At 44.7% G+C, this 18,323-nt stretch overlaps 1 protein-coding gene across 2 annotated transcripts in view; it reads left to right on the forward strand.

Annotated features, from left to right (window-relative positions):
- Positions 1–18,323, forward strand: part of SOS2 (SOS Ras/Rho guanine nucleotide exchange factor 2) — a 55,755-nt gene that overhangs the window by 18,258 nt on the left and 19,174 nt on the right. For both annotated transcript variants that reach the window (XM_018566257.1, XM_018566259.1), the window contains exons 2-9: positions 4,581–4,706; positions 7,368–7,499; positions 7,910–8,074; positions 11,540–11,746; positions 12,866–13,009; positions 14,400–14,510; positions 15,075–15,173; positions 16,109–16,236. In XM_018566257.1, the coding sequence (XP_018421759.1) occupies positions 4,581–4,706; positions 7,368–7,499; positions 7,910–8,074; positions 11,540–11,746; positions 12,866–13,009; positions 14,400–14,510; positions 15,075–15,173; positions 16,109–16,236 (1,112 nt within the window). The remainder of the gene's footprint in view (positions 1–4,580; positions 4,707–7,367; positions 7,500–7,909; positions 8,075–11,539; positions 11,747–12,865; positions 13,010–14,399; positions 14,511–15,074; positions 15,174–16,108; positions 16,237–18,323) is intronic.

Raw genomic sequence — 18,323 nt, forward strand, 5'->3', positions numbered from 1 at the left:
CTCTCTCTCTCTCTCGCCCTTCTCTCTCTCTCTTTCTCGCCCTTCTCTCTCTCTCTTTCTCGCCCTTCTCTCTCTCTCGACCTTCTCTCCTCTCTCTCTCTCTCTCTCTCTCGACCTTCTCTCTCTCTCGCCTCTCTCTCCTTTCTCTCTCTCTCTCGACCTTCTCTCCTCTCTCTCTCGACCTTCTCTCTCTATCTCTCTCGACCTTCTCTCGTCCTTCTCTCTCTCTCGCCCTTCTCGCTTTTCTCGCCTCTTCACGCTTCTCTCGCCTCTTCACGCTTCTCTCGCCTCTTCACGCTTCTCTTCTCTTTTTCTTCTTCTTTTCTCTCTCTCTCTCTCCATCCATCCTATATACTGTATTCATTGGTGATGTTTTTTTGTAAGGGTTTTTCTAAACCTTTTTTCATTCATTCATATGCCTTTTCTATTCGATATTCATGCTTGCTTTAATATTTCCCTTCATCTGATTGCTGAATGGGAGGGTTTGGTTTCATTATCACCAGCTGATACAGTTTCAGTGCTATAGAAATCTGGAGCATCTGCATCCCTTTAGACGAGGACGAACCTTAGAAAAAGCCTAACCATGAATAAATCCCTATCAAAGTGGATGGCGGATATTTTGGTGCTTAAATGTAATGATTCTAGCTCCTCATCAGCCAATTAGATTTCTGGGGATCTTCTGTACATATTTGTGACCCCCAGATTGCCACCATTTCAAGGAAGCAACATATAAAAATGTTTCAATGCACACTCATGTGCATTGCCACACATTATTACATACGTCAACCTACATGCATTTTTATATTTCAACACATTTAACCAAAACACACTTACGGTACAGTTCCAGCCTAATATTCCAAACTGCGCACAGCTTTTTTGTGCTTGTTGGCCATCATCAGTGCCATGCATGGAAACTATGGCTTCTCTGAAGAGCTTGGGGACCAATGAGACGATATAACCAGACAGGCTTTGGTTGAGGTGCACTTAAAAGTATTCCTTTTTTTTGGGGGGGGGGGGGGAGTTGTGACAGGTGTGGGAGATATATCTCTGTTTTAAGACGTCTTCACTACGCTTTGCACTAGTTTAGTAGAGGGATTTTTGGTTCCTTCAAAGGGCAACTTCACTTTTGGTTAAATAGTCCTTTAAGAACCTCCATCCTTTCTCCCCCCAAGTGAAGGCAGCTTAGGTAAATACTTAGTTCATCCCCGTTCCCAAGCTCTTCACTGTGCAACCCTGCCCATCGTAGCTTATGTGTCCAAAACATCCTGGACAGGTCTATACTTTATTGGTTGGCTTGGGGCTGGATGAAACTATCTCCTCTCCATACATCAACTCTTCCCCCTGTCCTATCCCCAGCCTTTGCCTCCCTTTTCATAATCGCCAAGTTGAAAAAGAAAATAGGGCAAAAGCCCAAAGTGCTTACGTACGTCAGTGGTCACATGACACAGCGGGGCTCCAGTCTTCTACGTTCTTCACTGGAGAAGAAGAGGGTCCTTCTTCAGGTGCCCATACACTGCCCTCAAAGTAAAGTTGCCCTTTTAAAGTAAAGCAAAGCTTTATTTTGCTCCCCTGCTGCTCTGTTTAGCTTCCATGACCTAACAATATCCCTGGCACTTGCCTGCACCGTACAGAAAGGGTGCTTGGCGATTGGCCCAATGCTGTTACATGAAGGGTATGGAGACCATGCTCAACCCTGTGTAAGCTCGAGTAAAGTGACTCAAAGCTAGCACAGGGCTTCCTCTCTGATTGTAGCAGCAGGGGAGCGAGGGAAAGGTTAGTATATGTTGCTGAGGAGAGGGGCATTAAAGTGAACCTATTTTTTTTGGTCCTGCATGGGCAAAGCACAGTTTTGCTTTAGGTCCTCCCCACCCTAACCCAATTTCCCTTTATAATATGGAGCAGGAAGTGCAGAGAATGTGCAAGTCACAAGAGTTTAGTTTGCCTTTAAAGAATGTGTCTTGGCTAGAGTTGGTAAGTCTCGACATTCTCACGCAATGGACACACCTTGTTCTGGCGAGCGTGCACCCAGGTACTGGTTTGGCTTGTTGATCAAGTCTCCCGCTTCATTGATTTTGTCCCTTTAAACAGGCTTCTTATCAAAGCCTCGGGCAACAAGGCTGAGCTGCACCAAATGAGGTTTCAATGCGAGATTCATTTTATGTTACCTCTAGGCAGCCGCCCATGGCGAGGAAAGGACTCCTCCACAAAGTCCCTTTCAGAAACGTGGAATTTTTTGACATTTGTGTTCCCGTAGGACATGTGACAAGGCTACGCAGGTTGACGCACCATTTAATCCGGTGACCTTAAAATGGAGCATTTAGACACGAGGTCTGGCTTCGCTCTGTGCGGTTTTTTGATGCATTAGCCGCCTTACCAGATGTTCCCAGCCTTTGAACAATGCAGGAACAGCTGATAAGACCAGTTTGCATATCTCCGAAGGCCTTCGCCGTTTCAAAGATAAACTGAAATATGTGTTGAATTAGTGCGATGACGAACGATCAGCATGAGCACAGCACCGGGGAGGGGAAGAAAAAAAAAATTCAAGACAAGCTGACAGCAAGTAGGAGTGTGGAAAATACGAAGGTGGTGTGAAGAGGGAATTGTTCTTGTATATTGACATTGTTTTGTCACAATAAACGCGTTAAAGCTGCAGTAATCATGATGGCGCATTTCACATCTTCAACGCACATGTACACTTCTGGGAAAGGAAGTCGTTTAGGAAAATGAAAACGTTCTCTTTTTCATACAGAACTCCTAGGCACAGAGTTTTTTTTTATTGATAAGCATTCAGACCATGAACCATAAAGATGATTTAAAGATTTACAGTAGATCTCCAGGCAATATATATAGTAGGGATACACGGATACCGACTATTTGGCTGAGTACGCCGGCTTCCCAGCCAATCAGCATTGATCAGGCCAAAGAGCATGGAGCCGGTTTCACCAGCCAATGACCCGCCTTCCAGTCTTCCTGATTGGCTGTTATTACCCACCGCCTGGCTTCTTGTTTGCCCAGTAAGCCGGCTCCATGCTAGCGGAAGTCCCGTTATCGGTACTCTGTGTCTCTGTGTCGGCGAGTACTGAAATATAAAAATATAAACATCGGTACTCAATACCAAAAAACTGGTATTAGTGCATCCCATATATATGTATGTATGTATGTATGTATGTGTGTGTGTGTGTAAGTAAAAAAAAAAGTTTAAAATAAATGTAAAAATACAAAATAGTTTTAAGGTCCCCCGTGAGCGCGTTAATGGTAATGCTAAGACGCATCCGGTGTGCCTATGTAGGAAAACAACAAATGCACTACACGTGTTAGATATTGCCCCGTGCGCCAGAGTTAAAGCAATAATTCTCGGTCTAATATTAACAGTTCACTCTAAAGTGATGACCTGTAGGGGCTTTTAAAGCGTTGTCTATGGAAAATTTGGGGGACCGTATTTTGGCACTGTATCACGGGCGCACACAATTTCTAAGCTTGGCATGTTGGGGATTTATTTACTCATCATAACTTCATCTTTTATATCTTACAAAAAAAAATGGGTATATTGTGTTGTTGTGCACTAAACTTAAGTGCAAATTTTACTGAAATGTTGGGCTTGATAAAGAGTTAAAATCATGCAACATAAAAATTAGTAACTGCAGCCATTTTATTCCACAGGGTCTGTGCTTTCAGGAAATGTATAACTCTTGGGGGTTTTAGGTCATTTTCCGGCCTAAAATGTGGATTATAAAATGCATGCAAAAAATGTCTTGGCAGCAAAATTTTTGTCTAGGGTGCTCAGATAAAGATGTTTTTTACTTGCCTGATCCTGAGTCCTGTCTGGCTGCTATACCGGTCCCCACGGCCTCTTCTCCCCCGGACTCTAGCAGCCTAAGGACCACTGACCTCATTTTGTCTAACGCATGTTTCATTGACCTGCATTAGACCTGAGGATGTTCCTTTGACCTTCATTAGACGTGAGGACGTTCCTTTTGACCTGCATTAGACGTGAGGACGTTCCTTTGACCTGCATTAGACATGAGGACGTTCCATTGACCTGCATGAGACCTTGAGGACGTTCCATTGACCTGCATTAGACATGAGGACGTTCCATTGACCTGCATGAGACCTTGAGGACATTCCATTGACCTGCATGAGACCTGAGGACGTTCCATTGACCTGCATGAGACCTTGAGGACGTTCCATTGACCTGCATGAGACCTTGAGGACGTTCCATTGACCTGCATGAGACCTTGAGGACGTTCCATTGACCTGCATGAGACCATGAGGACGTTCCATTGACCTGCATTAGACCTGAGGACGTTCCATTGACCTGCATTAGACATGAGGACGTTCCATTGACCTGCATGAGACCTTGAGGACATTCCATTGACCTGCATGAGACCTGAGGACGTTCCATTGACCTGCATTAGACATGAGGACGTTCCATTGACCTGCATGAGACCTTGAGGACATTCCATTGACCTGCATGAGACCTGAGGACGTTCCATTGACCTGCATTAGACATAGAGTTATAAGCAGCGTTATAAGTCTACACAATGGTTAGCATTTTAACAGAATTTTTAATTCTATTTCAGGTCCTGCAACAGGTCCACCCCACATTGTCTGCTAAAGAAGACTCCTTGTACTACATAGAAGAACTCATCCTACAGCTCCTCAATAAACTATGTATTGCCCAGCCCAGGACTGTTCAGGATGTGGAGGTAAGGTGCAGGGTGTAGACCTCTTACAATTGTCCACAAATGTTATTGGTATAATAATAAGAACCATCCAGGGTCAGCATCTTCTTCCTGGGCTGAGATGATGGCTCAGGGATGATGTAATCATATAAATCAGTGGTCCCCAACCCCCTGGCCGCGGGACCGGTACCGGTCCGTGGATCAAATGGTACCGGGCCGCCCAAGGAACATTAAATTATTTCAATTTTATTTACTGTGGTGTGTTTCTCTCGGGTTTGTACGACTTTCCAGGACGAGAGGTTAACCGGGAGCTGAGAGACGTCACCTAAAGCCGCACCAATACCGCGCATGCGCAAAATATCGTGATATCGGGGCGGTTTTAGGTGACGTCTGGAGCTGAGCGGCAGTGGCGTTGTAGCTTTGGTAAAGAGAAGGTGTGTATCGCTCTTCTCTCTGTTCACCGGTACTTTCTCATGTTTAACAGTGCTTGGTGTACGTGTATATTGTGTTTGCTCAAATTTAACCCACAAGTTAGCAAAAATGAGTACGAAACAGACGTTGTTAGAAAGTTTCCTTGGGAAAAAGAAAAGGCCCAGTGAAGAGACAGAAGAAGGGCCTTCAACATCAAAGAAACATGTAACTTTTAACAAACAATGTTAAAGTCCTACTTGAAATATGGATTTATCGGGACAGGTGATTCCCACACACCAAAACCGCTCTGTATAGTTTGCGGCGACCAGCTCTCTAATGAGGCAATGAAACCTTCAAAACCGCTTCGCCACTTGAACAGTCAAACGTTGACCGATCCGCGGCGATAAAAAGGTTGGGGAGCAATGATATAAATGCTGTAGTTGTTGGCTGTGTTCACAAATGTCTGACACAGATAAGCAGCAGCCTCTCGCCTTGTAAAAATGACAATGTTGCAGTCTGATCACTGGGGGGAGAGGAGACTGAGGCAATGGTTCCTCCTGCCCTCAGCAGACCGATGACCTCATCTAGGCCTAGGCAGAGTCACTGGTTGGAGCTTGAAGATTGCTTTTTTAATGATGAAAGGTACAGTTTTTTGTGGACACAAATGTTTTCATTTTAAATATTTGCAGTTGCAGCCATATTACATGTTCTTTTCTCCAAGGCTTCAGTTCAGCACCCTTTTCTTGGACCTTATGTCTGTGGGTAGCCTTTGTGCACAAGGGAAGCATTTATTTCTGGGGTGTGTAGCGTGTGGAGTGAGGCAATGATTCTTCATCTCTTCATAATGAAGATGTAGTGCGGTCCTGGCCTTACTATAGTTGTGGGAAGAGTTGGCACCACTTTGCTGTTTTCTAGCCAAGAACTGCATTTAAGTTTTGGAAGACATTTTGTCTCGCTCTTGTCAATCTCGTCTATAGATGGATTATAAATCTTATCTCAGTGAGTAATTTCTAGGAATAGATTGTGGTCTGTGCCTCGGTCCCTCAGATCCTCTCTCCACAGACAGGGAGACAGGTATTCATATGGACCATACAAGTCTTCATGGCAGTGTGGAAGAAGAAAAGTTTCAGCAAATTGCCGTTAGTCAAAAGTAGGGATGCACTAATACCGTTTTTTTCGGTATCGAGTACTGATATTTATCTTTCCGATAGCATGGCGTCGGCTTCCCGGGCAATCAGGAAGCCGGGCAGCGGTTGTTCTTTGTACAGATGCATGTGGAATAAAGTTTGAATTTCTGTGGAAGATTATCGTGTGCTGGTTCTACAGCTTTTGCAGCATGTCATTCATTACCTGTGCCCGGCTTCTTGATTGGCCGGAAAGCCGGCTCCATGCAGATTGGCCGGCTCCATGCTGATTGGCTGAGTAGCCGGCTTCCCAGCCAATCGGCATGGAGCCGGCTTCCAAGGCCAATCAGGAAGCCGGCTTCCAAGGCCAATCAGGAAGCCGGCTCCATGCAGTTTGGCTAGCTCGATGCTTATTGGTCTGGAAGGCAGCATCCCAGCCAATCAGCAGGGAGCCAGCTTCCCAGCCAATCAGAAAGCCAGGCGGCGGGTCATTACCCGCGGCCCGGCTTCCTGATTGGCTGGGAAGCTGGCTTCCCGACCAATCAGGAGGCGGATCATCACCCGCGGCCGAGGTTGCCGATTGCCAGGGTTGTATGGCTCCATTCACATTTCAGACAAATGTAGTATTTAATGACAGCCGTATAGCAGACGAAGGTGTTGGACATCACTAAGGAATGTGTAGAGGGGAAAATTAGTGTTTGTCTTTGGAATGACAGTCATAGAGTAACACTTCCAGGACCTGGGAATGCTTTGTTCTTAATCTTCCAAAACTGCTTGGAGCCCATGAGAGATACAAAGGTCTTCAATGTGGTCCTCCTGAAAATACTAGTTATCTGGCTTGCATACCTTTTAGGGTCAGTGGCTAAGAAATATTTGAAAAAGTCCCCAAAATCGGTGTCTCGTTTGCAAAATGTCCTTACCTCCTGTTCTGGGGACAAGTCCAAAATGTTTGATTTCACCTTTCTTTCTCTGTGACGGTGGTCACCAGTACAACTAGAGAAAGAAACAAACCGCAATAAAAGCTTGACAGAGGGTCTAACCGTTCCCTTGCTGTATCCAGAAAAAAAGCTTTGCCTACAGACACACTTTCATAAATGATGTTTATAATTTTATTCTTTTTAATCTCACAGTGTTCCTTTTTTTTCCCCAGGAGAGAGTCCAAAAGACTTTTCCCCACCCGATTGATAAATGGGCCATAGCAGATGCTCAGTCAGCCATAGAAAAACGCAAGCGGAGGAACCCCCTGCTTCTGCCTGTTGATAAAATCCATCCATTATTAAAGGTAAGTCCTCTGTTCACCATTATCCCTCATTCACATGAGTAACTGCCGGCCCTTACGGATGTGTGCTGCGTGCACAGCCGTATCGGGCCGCTCCCGGGAAGGACACGTGCTGCATGTGATTATTTAAGTTTCTCATACCGCACACCAGGAGTGGGGAACCTCCGCCCCCCCAGCTGTGGTGAAACTACAAACCCCATGAGGCATTGCAAGATTCTCACAGCCACAGGCATGACTCCCAGAGATAGAGGCATCATGGGGATTTGTAGTTTCACCACAGCTGGAGGGCCAGAGGTTCCCCACCCCTGCCATACACGGTTGTCTCTAGCGATAACCTAGTAAAAGTGATCTATTGTACCGTTCCCCCTTTGTGTACAGTGTATGTCACCTTGTTCCCATTTTGTCCCTCACAGGAGGTTCTTGGTTACAAAGTGGATTATAACGTCTCCCTCTACATTGTGGCCGTGTTGGAATACATTTCAGCTGATATTCTGAAGCTAGCGGGAAACTATGTCTTCAACATCCGCCATTACGAGATCTCTCAGCAGGACATTAAAGTGTCCATGTGCGCTGATAAGGTGAGATGATTGGATGTGGTCAGTTGCTGACGTGTCTGGATGGAGCAGCAGAGGGAACGCAGCACAGTTACATTAACCATTTCCCCTCTAGCTGCTGCTTGCACTTTATAAACCAGAGCAGTTTTTAGAATTTAGCTATGGCCTACCGATGTGCCGGTAACTGTCATTACTTAATTCCAAAAAGACCATTATAATTATTTTGGGGGTATTGAAGGAGGAGGAGTAGGGGGGGTTCAATTTGGCTGGTATATTGTTTTCCAAATTCTTGAAATACAGAAGAAATCAGTTCAGAAACTTGCACTGGATGGATTAAAAAACTACATCTAATGATTAGGGATGCACCATTATTAGTATCTGTATATCTGTATCTGCCGATACCGAGTATTTGGGCGAGTACTTGCCCAAATGCTCCGATGCCTTCCCTGATACCGGAACTTGCGGTCAGAGGGAGACCGGCAGTTCCCACCAGGGAACATAGAGCCGGTTTCCTGGCCAATCAAGAAGCCGACCGGCGGGTAATGGCTCGCCGCCCAGCTTCCTGATTGGCCGGTAAGCCGGCTCCATGTTCAGCCAATCGGCATCAAGCTGGCCAATCCGGAAGCCAGGCAGTGGGTAATGACTCGCTTCCTGATTGCCCAGGAAGCTGGCTTGATGCTGATCGGCTGGGAAGCCGGCTTCCCGGCCAATCAGCAGGGAGCCGGCTTCCTGGGCAATCGAGAAGCTGGGCGGCAGGTAATGACTCGACGCCCGGCTTACTGATTGCCCGGGAAGCCGGCGCCATGCTAGCGGAAGTAGCGGTATCAGTACTCGGTATCGGCGCATACCGAAAGATAAATATCGGTACTCGATTCAGAAAAAAACGGTATCGGTGCATCACTACATAATGATATATTAATGAATAACGAGCTACATTAAAGCCGAACTACTCACCTCCCCTCCAACAATGATACTTCCACAAACTCCTTCGTCAGCATTGACATCTTGCCAGCTTCTTCCAGGTTCAGGATCTTCAGCCACCTTGAATGCCTTGAATGGCCTGGCCGGGATTACGTAACTCCCGCGCATGAGTACAGGAGTTCATTCATCCCGCCACCCTGCAGATGCCGAAATTGCAATTAGGGCGATAAGAATCCCTCCCGTCTCTTCTGCGATATAATAACTTACCTATTTCACATATTTGGAAATGTACAGTAAAGTTCCATTTTAATACGTCTGTATGTATATAAACCCAAAATCAGTTCCGTATGTTTGGTATCATGCGTCATTGTGTACAGTTTTTGTAGACAAATTATCTTTTGTGAGTCTGTGGCAAAGTTTCTTACATGGAGATCCTGCCAGTATCCGCACTTTCCAAGCATTGTCAGCTTGCCATGTATGCTCCTTCAGTTGGCTGATGGGCTGCCTTTCTGATAGACCTCATTGGCAGCCCAATGCCCAACTAAAGGAGAGCACAAGACAGGCTGACAAAGCTGATGTACCTCCATACAGACCTGGGACTGGGGGGTTAAGAATGCAGTAGCCTGTGCGTTGTACCGTAAGGTTGCAATGCTCTGCAGGGCTGAATGTAAAAATGTAATAAATGCACATTTTTTATTTTGTCATTTTCTTGGGGAATGTATTACATATTTTAAAAAAAGGTGGACTATGCCTTTAAATCTTAAACAGGAACACAGACTTTAAAAATCTCAGAGATTCTATTCTTCCTCTACTAAAAAGAAGCATTTTTCTTTTTCTTTGTGCGCATGTTGGAGAGGACATGGGTTCTAACTAGGGATGCACCAATACCGTTTTTTTTGGTACCGAATATGAGTACCGATATATATTTTTTTCAGTATTGCCGATACCGAATACTGGTGCCCAGATTATCAGGAAGTTGGACGGGGGATCATGACCCGTCGCCTGGCTTCCTGATTGCCTGTGAAGCCGGTGTTCTAGCGAAAGAGCACCGGCTTCACTTACCTGAGGCTGCCTGGCTTCCTGACCAATCAGCAAGTCCTGAGGTGCCGTCCGGCTGCCTGACTGGCTGCTTACCAACAAGTGAAGCTGGCTTCCTAGCCAATCAGGAAGCCGGGCAGCGTGTCATGACCCACCTCCCGGCTTCCTGATTGGAAAGGAAGCCGGCTCCATGCACTGCCGGTCAGAGGGAGATCTCTTGCCCAAATACTCTTTGCCGGCACCTATACCGGTACTATTATCGGTATTGGTGCATCCCTAGTTCTAACCCTCACTTTACCCAGAACTAAGAAGAAAAAAAAGTTTTGACTGGACATACACTTTAAAGGAATGCTGGTTGATTTTGAATGGTAAAGGGATGTACATCCATACTTTATATCTCCCTGTAATGAAACAGTTTATGACAGCAGATCAGGTAGAACGCTGGTTTGTGCGGCTCAGTGAATAGACCAGGGATGTTCTATGCACAGAGAACATCACCATACTCCATGTTTCCTCTCCAGGCTCACTGAGTCAATGATTTTAGAACATGTCCTTTAACAATAGCCTGGGTGAGGTGGCTGGCTGGGTGTGTACGTAGGTAGAAGGTGTTCAATGCCTCACTTTGTAAACACGATTTGAGTTTCATTTGATAATATAGCTATGGGCAGTCATTTGTTCACCGAAAGTGGGAAGGGGAACTCCAGACACCACGCCATGATACACACAGGAAGTCTAGCCAGGCTTTAAAGTCTAACTCCAGCAATATTTTTAGTTTTGGGTTCAATGGGGAAGAATTAAAATTCAGCTTTTTATTTCTAGAGGGCTGGTTTGGTGGTTCTGCATCCCCAAGCTGGTTTTGTTTCTGCCAAAGTAGTGTGGAAACTGTGCTGTGCAGTGTTTTGACACTGAGCTGGCAGCTCTTTGGCTGGAGTGATCTTTAAGAGCCCATTCACACCAGGGCGGATGCGGAACGGCGCGGCAATAAAACCCACCCAAAACCGCGCTGATCTGGGTGGTTCCATTTAAACCTGTATGGAAACCGCACTGATCAGTGGGGCATAAATAGTGCAGGGAGCAGTTCGGGCGATTCATATCGCGCAGACACGTGTGGTCGCATGAACGGTCCCTATAGCAGTGTATGGGATCGTTCATGTCGTCGGATCCGTGCAGCCGAATCTGCGTGGCTGAACCGCCCAAGTGTGAAGCCTAATTGAACTTTTGGCCGTATCAAAATTTAAATCGGCCGTATCACAACAAGTGTGCAAAGTCCTTCAATGTGCTTTCTGTAAAAAGCAACCACAGCCTGAGTAGGGAAGCCTGTCCCCTGCCAGCATGCTGTAGAGAAGGACCCTTGCTCTCTGTGTGACAGCACTGGTCTTAATGGCTTCTAACGGAACAAACTATGAGACTTTGCACTTTGTTGTGATGCACCTGGAATGTATTTTGCTGATTTAAAAGGTCAGTTAGATTTAAAGAAAATGTGTACTTTTTTTGTTGTAACAAAACCCGTATTTTTTTACTTCTCGCCAGGTCTTGATGGACATGTTTGACCAGGATGATGACATTGGCCTTGTTGCACTGTGCGATGAGGAGCCGTCCTCCACAGGAGAGCTGAACTACTACGAGCTGGTGCGGAATGAAATAGCAGGGGAGAGGCAGTATCTGCGAGAGCTGAACCTCATCATTAAAGTCTTTCGGGAAGCTTTTCTTGCAAACAATAAGCTGTTTACATCCACTGTAAGTCATTAGTTAATGCTCTCTGTGCTGCCTTCCTCGTTAGTGGAGCCTCATGTAGTCACCACTGGAGGAAAATCTTGGAAATACATTAGTGCAATATGCAAATAAAAATGGGCTTTTACAATCTGTGACTATTTGAAGGCCTTTGGTCCAAACATGCTCTCTCCTTATATTTGTTTAGCATACAAAATGTCTCTGTCCACAGGGATGAGATAAAGAAGGGTCAGTCAGGTTTATACTAGAGTCTAGGGCTTCATTAGAGAGATGCACCCTTACTTCCTTACTTCCTGTTTTCCTGACAACGGTTTTAACCAAATAGAAACAAGGGGCAAATCAGCAACAGGGAGAGAGAAATACAAATGTGATGTTCAATCTTGCCTTTCCCTACTCTACTAAAGCAATGTTTTTTATTTCTGGCTGTGCTGCCTTTAGAGAGCACCCCTCACTTCCTGCCTGGTAAAAGCTGGTCAGCAGCACAGGAAGTGATGATAAATTGCTCTAATGGAGTCCTAGGGAACGAAAAATAAACCTGTCAGGGGGTTCTAATCCTTCCCCACGCTATCCTTTGACTTAACATAATTCTTAAATAGACCTGTACTTAAAGCAGGACTCTAGGGAAACAGCTGTATGCACATTTTAAAGGCATGTATCCTTACATTCTTGCCTGCCATACAGTCAGCCTTGTGACTTGCACACAATACTGTCACATTGCCCAGCCAGGCAGGTGATACATTTATTTCCTGGTTCAGGAACTCAGTTCCCTATGTTACCTCTTTACCTCCAGTTTGTTCATTGAGTAATGATGCAGCAGTATAACTTGTGTCCAATTACCATAAATGTGATCCAGAGAGCAACAAAGCTGAACCAGAAGGGAATAGTGACCTTGTAGTACATTCTGGATTTCCAGAGAGACACATTCTCTCTGTGACTGTGGTCACAAGGACAAATAGAAAGGGGGAGTATATCTGTCTAGGACACAGATGGCAATACAAACTTGACAATGAGGTCCTAATCCATCGCTATTTTATACTAAACTATAACAGGCTTTGGCTATGAATTCAGGTTTTAACAAACAATACATATGTGGCTTAATATCAGAATACTCCATTTATCTTACAGGAAATCGAGGTCATCTTCAGTAACATCCTAGACATCCATGAACTTACAGTGAAGCTCCTGGGTTTGATTGAGGACACTGTGGAGATGACGGATGAGAGTAGCCCACATCCTCTTGTTGGAAGCTGTTTTGAAGACTTAGCTGAGGTACAGACCATGGGTCCTACAGTAGAACTAAATGTGAAGATTTGATAGGTTATAGGGAACATTTAGAAATGTTTATTGTGCCTAATCAGTGCCCTGATAATGTACCTTTTGTCTGGAATTCCTACTGGTTTATGAGTGTGCCTAGGCACTTCTGTTGTCTACAGACTCATAGCTGTATATCTGCGGTGTGAAGTCTCAGGCACCTCTGACTCCTGTCTCATCAGATTGGGAGTGATATTTGATTATGACACTGCTGCTCACTGTTCTCTTTGCTGGTGACTCTGACCTGAAGATGCAAAGCCATGCCTCTACAAAGATGTCCGCCTCTGCAAGGAGTAAATGAACAGAGAGTGCCTCTGCACTCCTCACAATGCTCCCGGCCCGTAAAAAAAAATCGGTGCTCGCAGTGATGACCACGGATGGCGCTGTGCAGACACGGAGAAAAGGATTAGGATCACCAGCACTCAGCAATATCATTAGATATTTCCATTTTATTTGGACAAAGTCACAGTGAAAACAGCCAACGTTTTGGGGCCACGCAGGGTCCCTTAATCAGGGCAAAAAGATGTGCCTCTGCAAGGAGACACAGTGCAGACAGACACAGTGCAGAGCAAGGCACGGTAGGTCAGTAATTGGGAAAGTTCAGCCGCAGAGAGACCACATGCAATTCTGGTGATTAGTCCTTTCGTGTCTGCTTGCCTTTTTTGAGGAAAAGCTTCCACAGTTCAGTTCCTCTTTAAGATGTACACTAGAAAGTGGATCCCTGAAAGGCATTTTCTCTATAGCAGAAAAGAGTTGGGTACACATGCCCAAATTCCGGCATCAGTTTTATATCAGAGTAGTAATAACCTTCTAAGAAAAAAAACATCATGGGAAAACTTTCCACCACTCCTTATTAAACAGTGTTCCTAAATCTTATGCAGAACTCTTGAAGGCTTGTGCTAGCCATATACACTTACAGGGCTATTCACAAAAGGGTGAAGAGTTTGGAGAAGGCAGGAGAAGTGAACAATCTAGGCCAAAGTAGCTGATTTGGAAACATTCACCAATTCAGCTCAGTTTCCAGTTCAGCTATGTTGTCCTAGATTGTTTCCTTCTCCTGCCTTCTCCAAACTCTTCACCCTTTTGTGAATAACCCTGTTAAATTTGTCCATCCACGCTAAGCAGCGCAGCACCCGCACCTGTGTGAATACCCCAACAATGACTGCATCTAATATGGCGCAGTCGCTGTTTGGACTTTAATTTTCCACCCGGCTCAGCGGATTTTTACATTGACTTTTGTCAAGTTGGGTGATGGTGTATGGCCAGCTTAAGTGTCCATCAGTGAATGTGCGTTAGAATTGTTTTTGCTTGATCTCAGTTAGTAAAGGTCTTCGTATTCCACCCTTAGGAGCAGGCCTTCGACCCATATGAAACCTTGTCCCAGGATATCCTCGCAACTCAGTTCCAGGACCATTTCAGCAACCTCATGGCAAAACCTAATGTTCCACTATATTTTCAGGTGAGGATTTTGTGCACTGTGTTCATAATTCTAAGTATTTTGTTATCCACAATTTTAAGTTTCATCTTGGAGGTAAAGCACTGTATGCAGTTGCCCTTTTATTTAAAATGCATCTAAACCCAAAATCAAAAATGTAATATATTGGATGCGGTGGCTGCATTAGTTTTCTTCATTTATTCCCACTTGGTGATTTTTGCCAGTAGCACACATTCTGTCAACTGCTGTATTAATTGGGGAAGTAGCGTTGTCACACTGCAACACAACAGTATCTGAAAAGAGTGCAGCAGAGGCAGATAGCAAAGGACGTTACCAGCTTACCAGCTTTCTGGAAGGATCAAGAGGTTTTTGTTTTTTTACACATATATTCTAAACGCTTGCAATGGCATATTTAGCAGACCAGAGCAGAGGAGTTTATTGTTAGGATTTACATATCCTTTAAGTATGACATTCACAGTGATCCAGTTTGTATGGATGCAGCAGCCTATTTTGCCCTCCTCTGCCCATTTGAATGAGGCCTAAGATGCTAAATATAATTTTTCTCTAATTTGTGTCTTCTCTCCTCAGTCAATATCTGATGGCTTTAAAGAAGCCGTGAGATACATCCTCCCTCGTCTCATGCTGGTTCCCGTTTACCACTGTTTGCACTATTTTGAATTATTGGAGGTAAGACTTCTGTTGGTAATGTGGTGATGCTGGAACTCAAGTTGTATTGCTGCCTCTCACACACAAAGTCTGATGTAAAAATAAAATATTAATAATTTTGTTGAATACACATTGTGTCTAAAACATAACATTACCCTTCAAAGTCTTAGTTAAGTACCTGTACAGGAAGTGTTCTGTGTTGTCACTCCTCCTGGGTGTCATATCTGAGCTGGATTCGGGAACAGGAATAATTTCAGCTTTCTATTTTTTTCGTTCAACCCACTTGCTGAACGGAAAAAATAGACCGGATTCCTCCAACGCTAACAGCGTGTCGATCGAGGAATCCCTGCTGTTTACATACAGAGGCTGCCAGCACCTGTCAGAATACCCGACCAGTGCGGGCAGCTCATTGGCTGCTGGCTCTGATCGTTTGAAGATTTTCCGACCGGCTCCTTCGATCAGCTGATAGAAGGATGCCGATTGAAAGGGTGCCGACAGCACCACACACTGCAACTTTCGTTCCTCAAAAACCGGCCGAAATTCAGTGTGGGGGCACCTTCACGTTCTGCCCTTCCATGAGATGTGCTATGGGGATGATTATTATTATTATCACATAGTATTTATATCGCGCCAACAGTTTGCGCAGCGCTTTACAATGTAAGGAAGACATTACAATACAATTCAAGACAAGATGGTAAGGAGGGCCCTGCCCCTGAGGGCTTACAATCTGAAAGAGGAAGGGGAAATGATGGGGTGGAAAGGATGGACACAGACATAGATGGAGCCATTCATCTACCAGAGCGAGTTGATTGTTTGTTAGCTGCTCTCTAATTGCAGGGAAAGGGGGTTATTAGCAAATTGGTTTTATTTATTGATTTTTAACAACTCCTCATTCCAAAACACAATCTTTCAGGACAGTGAGTGAATTGTGAAATGAACTGAGCATTTTCTTACAGATGTTACAAGAACGCAGCGAGGACCAGGAGGACAGAGAATGTTTAAAACAAGCCATCACCGCTCTGCTTAATCTCCGATGCAGCATGGAGCGCATCTACAACAAGCACTCCCCGCGGCGGCGCCCAGGGTAAGGAAGGGCTTTTGCTTTTGTAGAATTGTAAAATCGATATTAATAGACCTAAAACCCTAGAGTTGTAATCTGTCAGATGAAGGGGCTTGCTGTTTGAAAACTAGCATGATTTCCACTGTAGTTGTCTGTTAAAGTAATCTTTGCACTGTTTGGTAAATGTTCAGCATTATGGCTGATTGCACTGTGGCGCTATAATGCTGCACCAGTGTCTCAAGCCATGGAAAAAAAAATATTCACTTATTTGTTGCTTGTAAAAAAAAAAAACGGAAAAAAAAAATACCTCTGTGTCACCAGGCAAGTTCCATATTTCCTGTTCCACAGAAGTCTAGTTGAAGCCATCAGCCATTCAGACTCAAGTTCTGGCTTCTCTTACCTTAGTCTGGCTGTGATGTCAAAGCTAATCTTGGCTTGGCATTGGCCATAGCATTGACCGGTTGTGAAAGGATGCATTGCACTTCTAATAACATGTAAAACTGGTCATGTATGAACTGTCATTCCTCATCGCTGTGGACCGAAAGGGCACTTTATACTATTTTTCCTTGAAGTGAAAGTGCATTATTCTGCACCAGCTACGGCACAGTGGGCTGAAAGTACAGCGTTTAGTGTGAAGGAGCGTGGGGGTCGTATGAACAGAACTATGAAGCATTAATATATTGAAAAGTTGGTTGACATTATATTTTTTGGGGGAGTCTAGCTCTGCTACAACAGCCAGGAGTTGACATTAGAGAATGCTTTCAACATGAATAAAGTGTCAAAAGATACTCCATTCATGTGCCTGTCCCTGCAGTAGCCCTGTGTATTTAATGTCTAATTTGGAAGACCCGGCACCTTCAAAAGTGAGTCAAAAAGTGAGTAAAATGAATAGTGTTGATGTATATTTACTAAAGCCCATGTTAGGCTGATATTTTCTTGATAGAAATGTTGACATTCTAGTCTTCTTTACATTCTACAGCTAACACAGTTGCTCCCCTCCCTATGCTCTTCATGCATCACATATTAGTGTTGTTCTGGTAGCACACATTTGGCAGGTTTCCCCGGTCTTGGCTTTTTTCTTCTCCCTTGTCGGCTATTAATATAATAATATCTTTTCACTGATGTATACTATAATATGATGTAGCACCAGTTAGAGCTGGCAGGGGATTGCTGGAATTCAGGAATTATGTTGGATGCAGAAGATGCTATGGGTGGAGGGCTGTAGGGTCTCAGCTGCATGAGAGAGGAGATGAAGCTGATCATGAGAGTCAGACTCATGATATTCATGGGGTAATGTAATTGGGAATGGAACTGAAGGCTTTTAGTGCCATAGCACCTGAACTAGCATTGCTGCAGCTGTGGCTTTACCACTACCCTTCTCAGGCTGGGAGGAGTTGACACACTGACGGTGTACACAAGGCATTGGGCAATTTCATAAAATGACTGCTTTTGGTGCAAAAAATGTACATGTGGAAGTAGTGACAAAATAGAATGCATATGTAGGTGTTAGGTCTCCTCAGCATAGTTCAGGGGTAGGAAAACTCCGGCCCTCTAGCTGTGATGCAACTACAAATCCCAAGAGGCATTGCAAGACTCTGACAGCCACAGAAATGACTCCCAGAGGCAGATGCTTGATGGGATTTGTAGAGTCATCAAAGCCGGAGGGCCAGAGTTTGCCCACCTCTGCCATAGCTGATCATGTCTAAATTAGAAACAAAAGCAAAACACAGATCTTCTACAAGCCGAATGGGGCTTTTCTTTCTGCTTTATGGTTTGTGTGTCAGTTATAGTGGCAGAACAATGCAAAAATTCCCTAGCGCAAACAAGTTGCTGGTTATATTTGCAACTGGCTAAATGCAGCCACTCTGCCCCATGAAAGCACCTCTGAACAGTGAAGTCCCCTTCTCTGTCTGATCCACCAGCTTGGGACAAATATATAGCAATAAATAAAGTGTGAGCAGATTTGCGTGAAAGATAGATTAATCAAAGGTACAGCAACACATCAGAAGCCCAGAATTTCTCCAGGCACTAGTTATAGGGGCAGGCACAGACCAGGGTACTGTGAACATGTACAGATTTACTTAGCAGAACCACCAACCACCCCCTTTGCC

Source organism: Nanorana parkeri, unplaced genomic scaffold (assembly GCF_000935625.1).
Source record: "Nanorana parkeri isolate BGI_ZX_2015 unplaced genomic scaffold, ASM93562v1 scaffold928, whole genome shotgun sequence".
Taxonomy (NCBI): Eukaryota; Metazoa; Chordata; class Amphibia; order Anura; family Dicroglossidae; genus Nanorana; species Nanorana parkeri.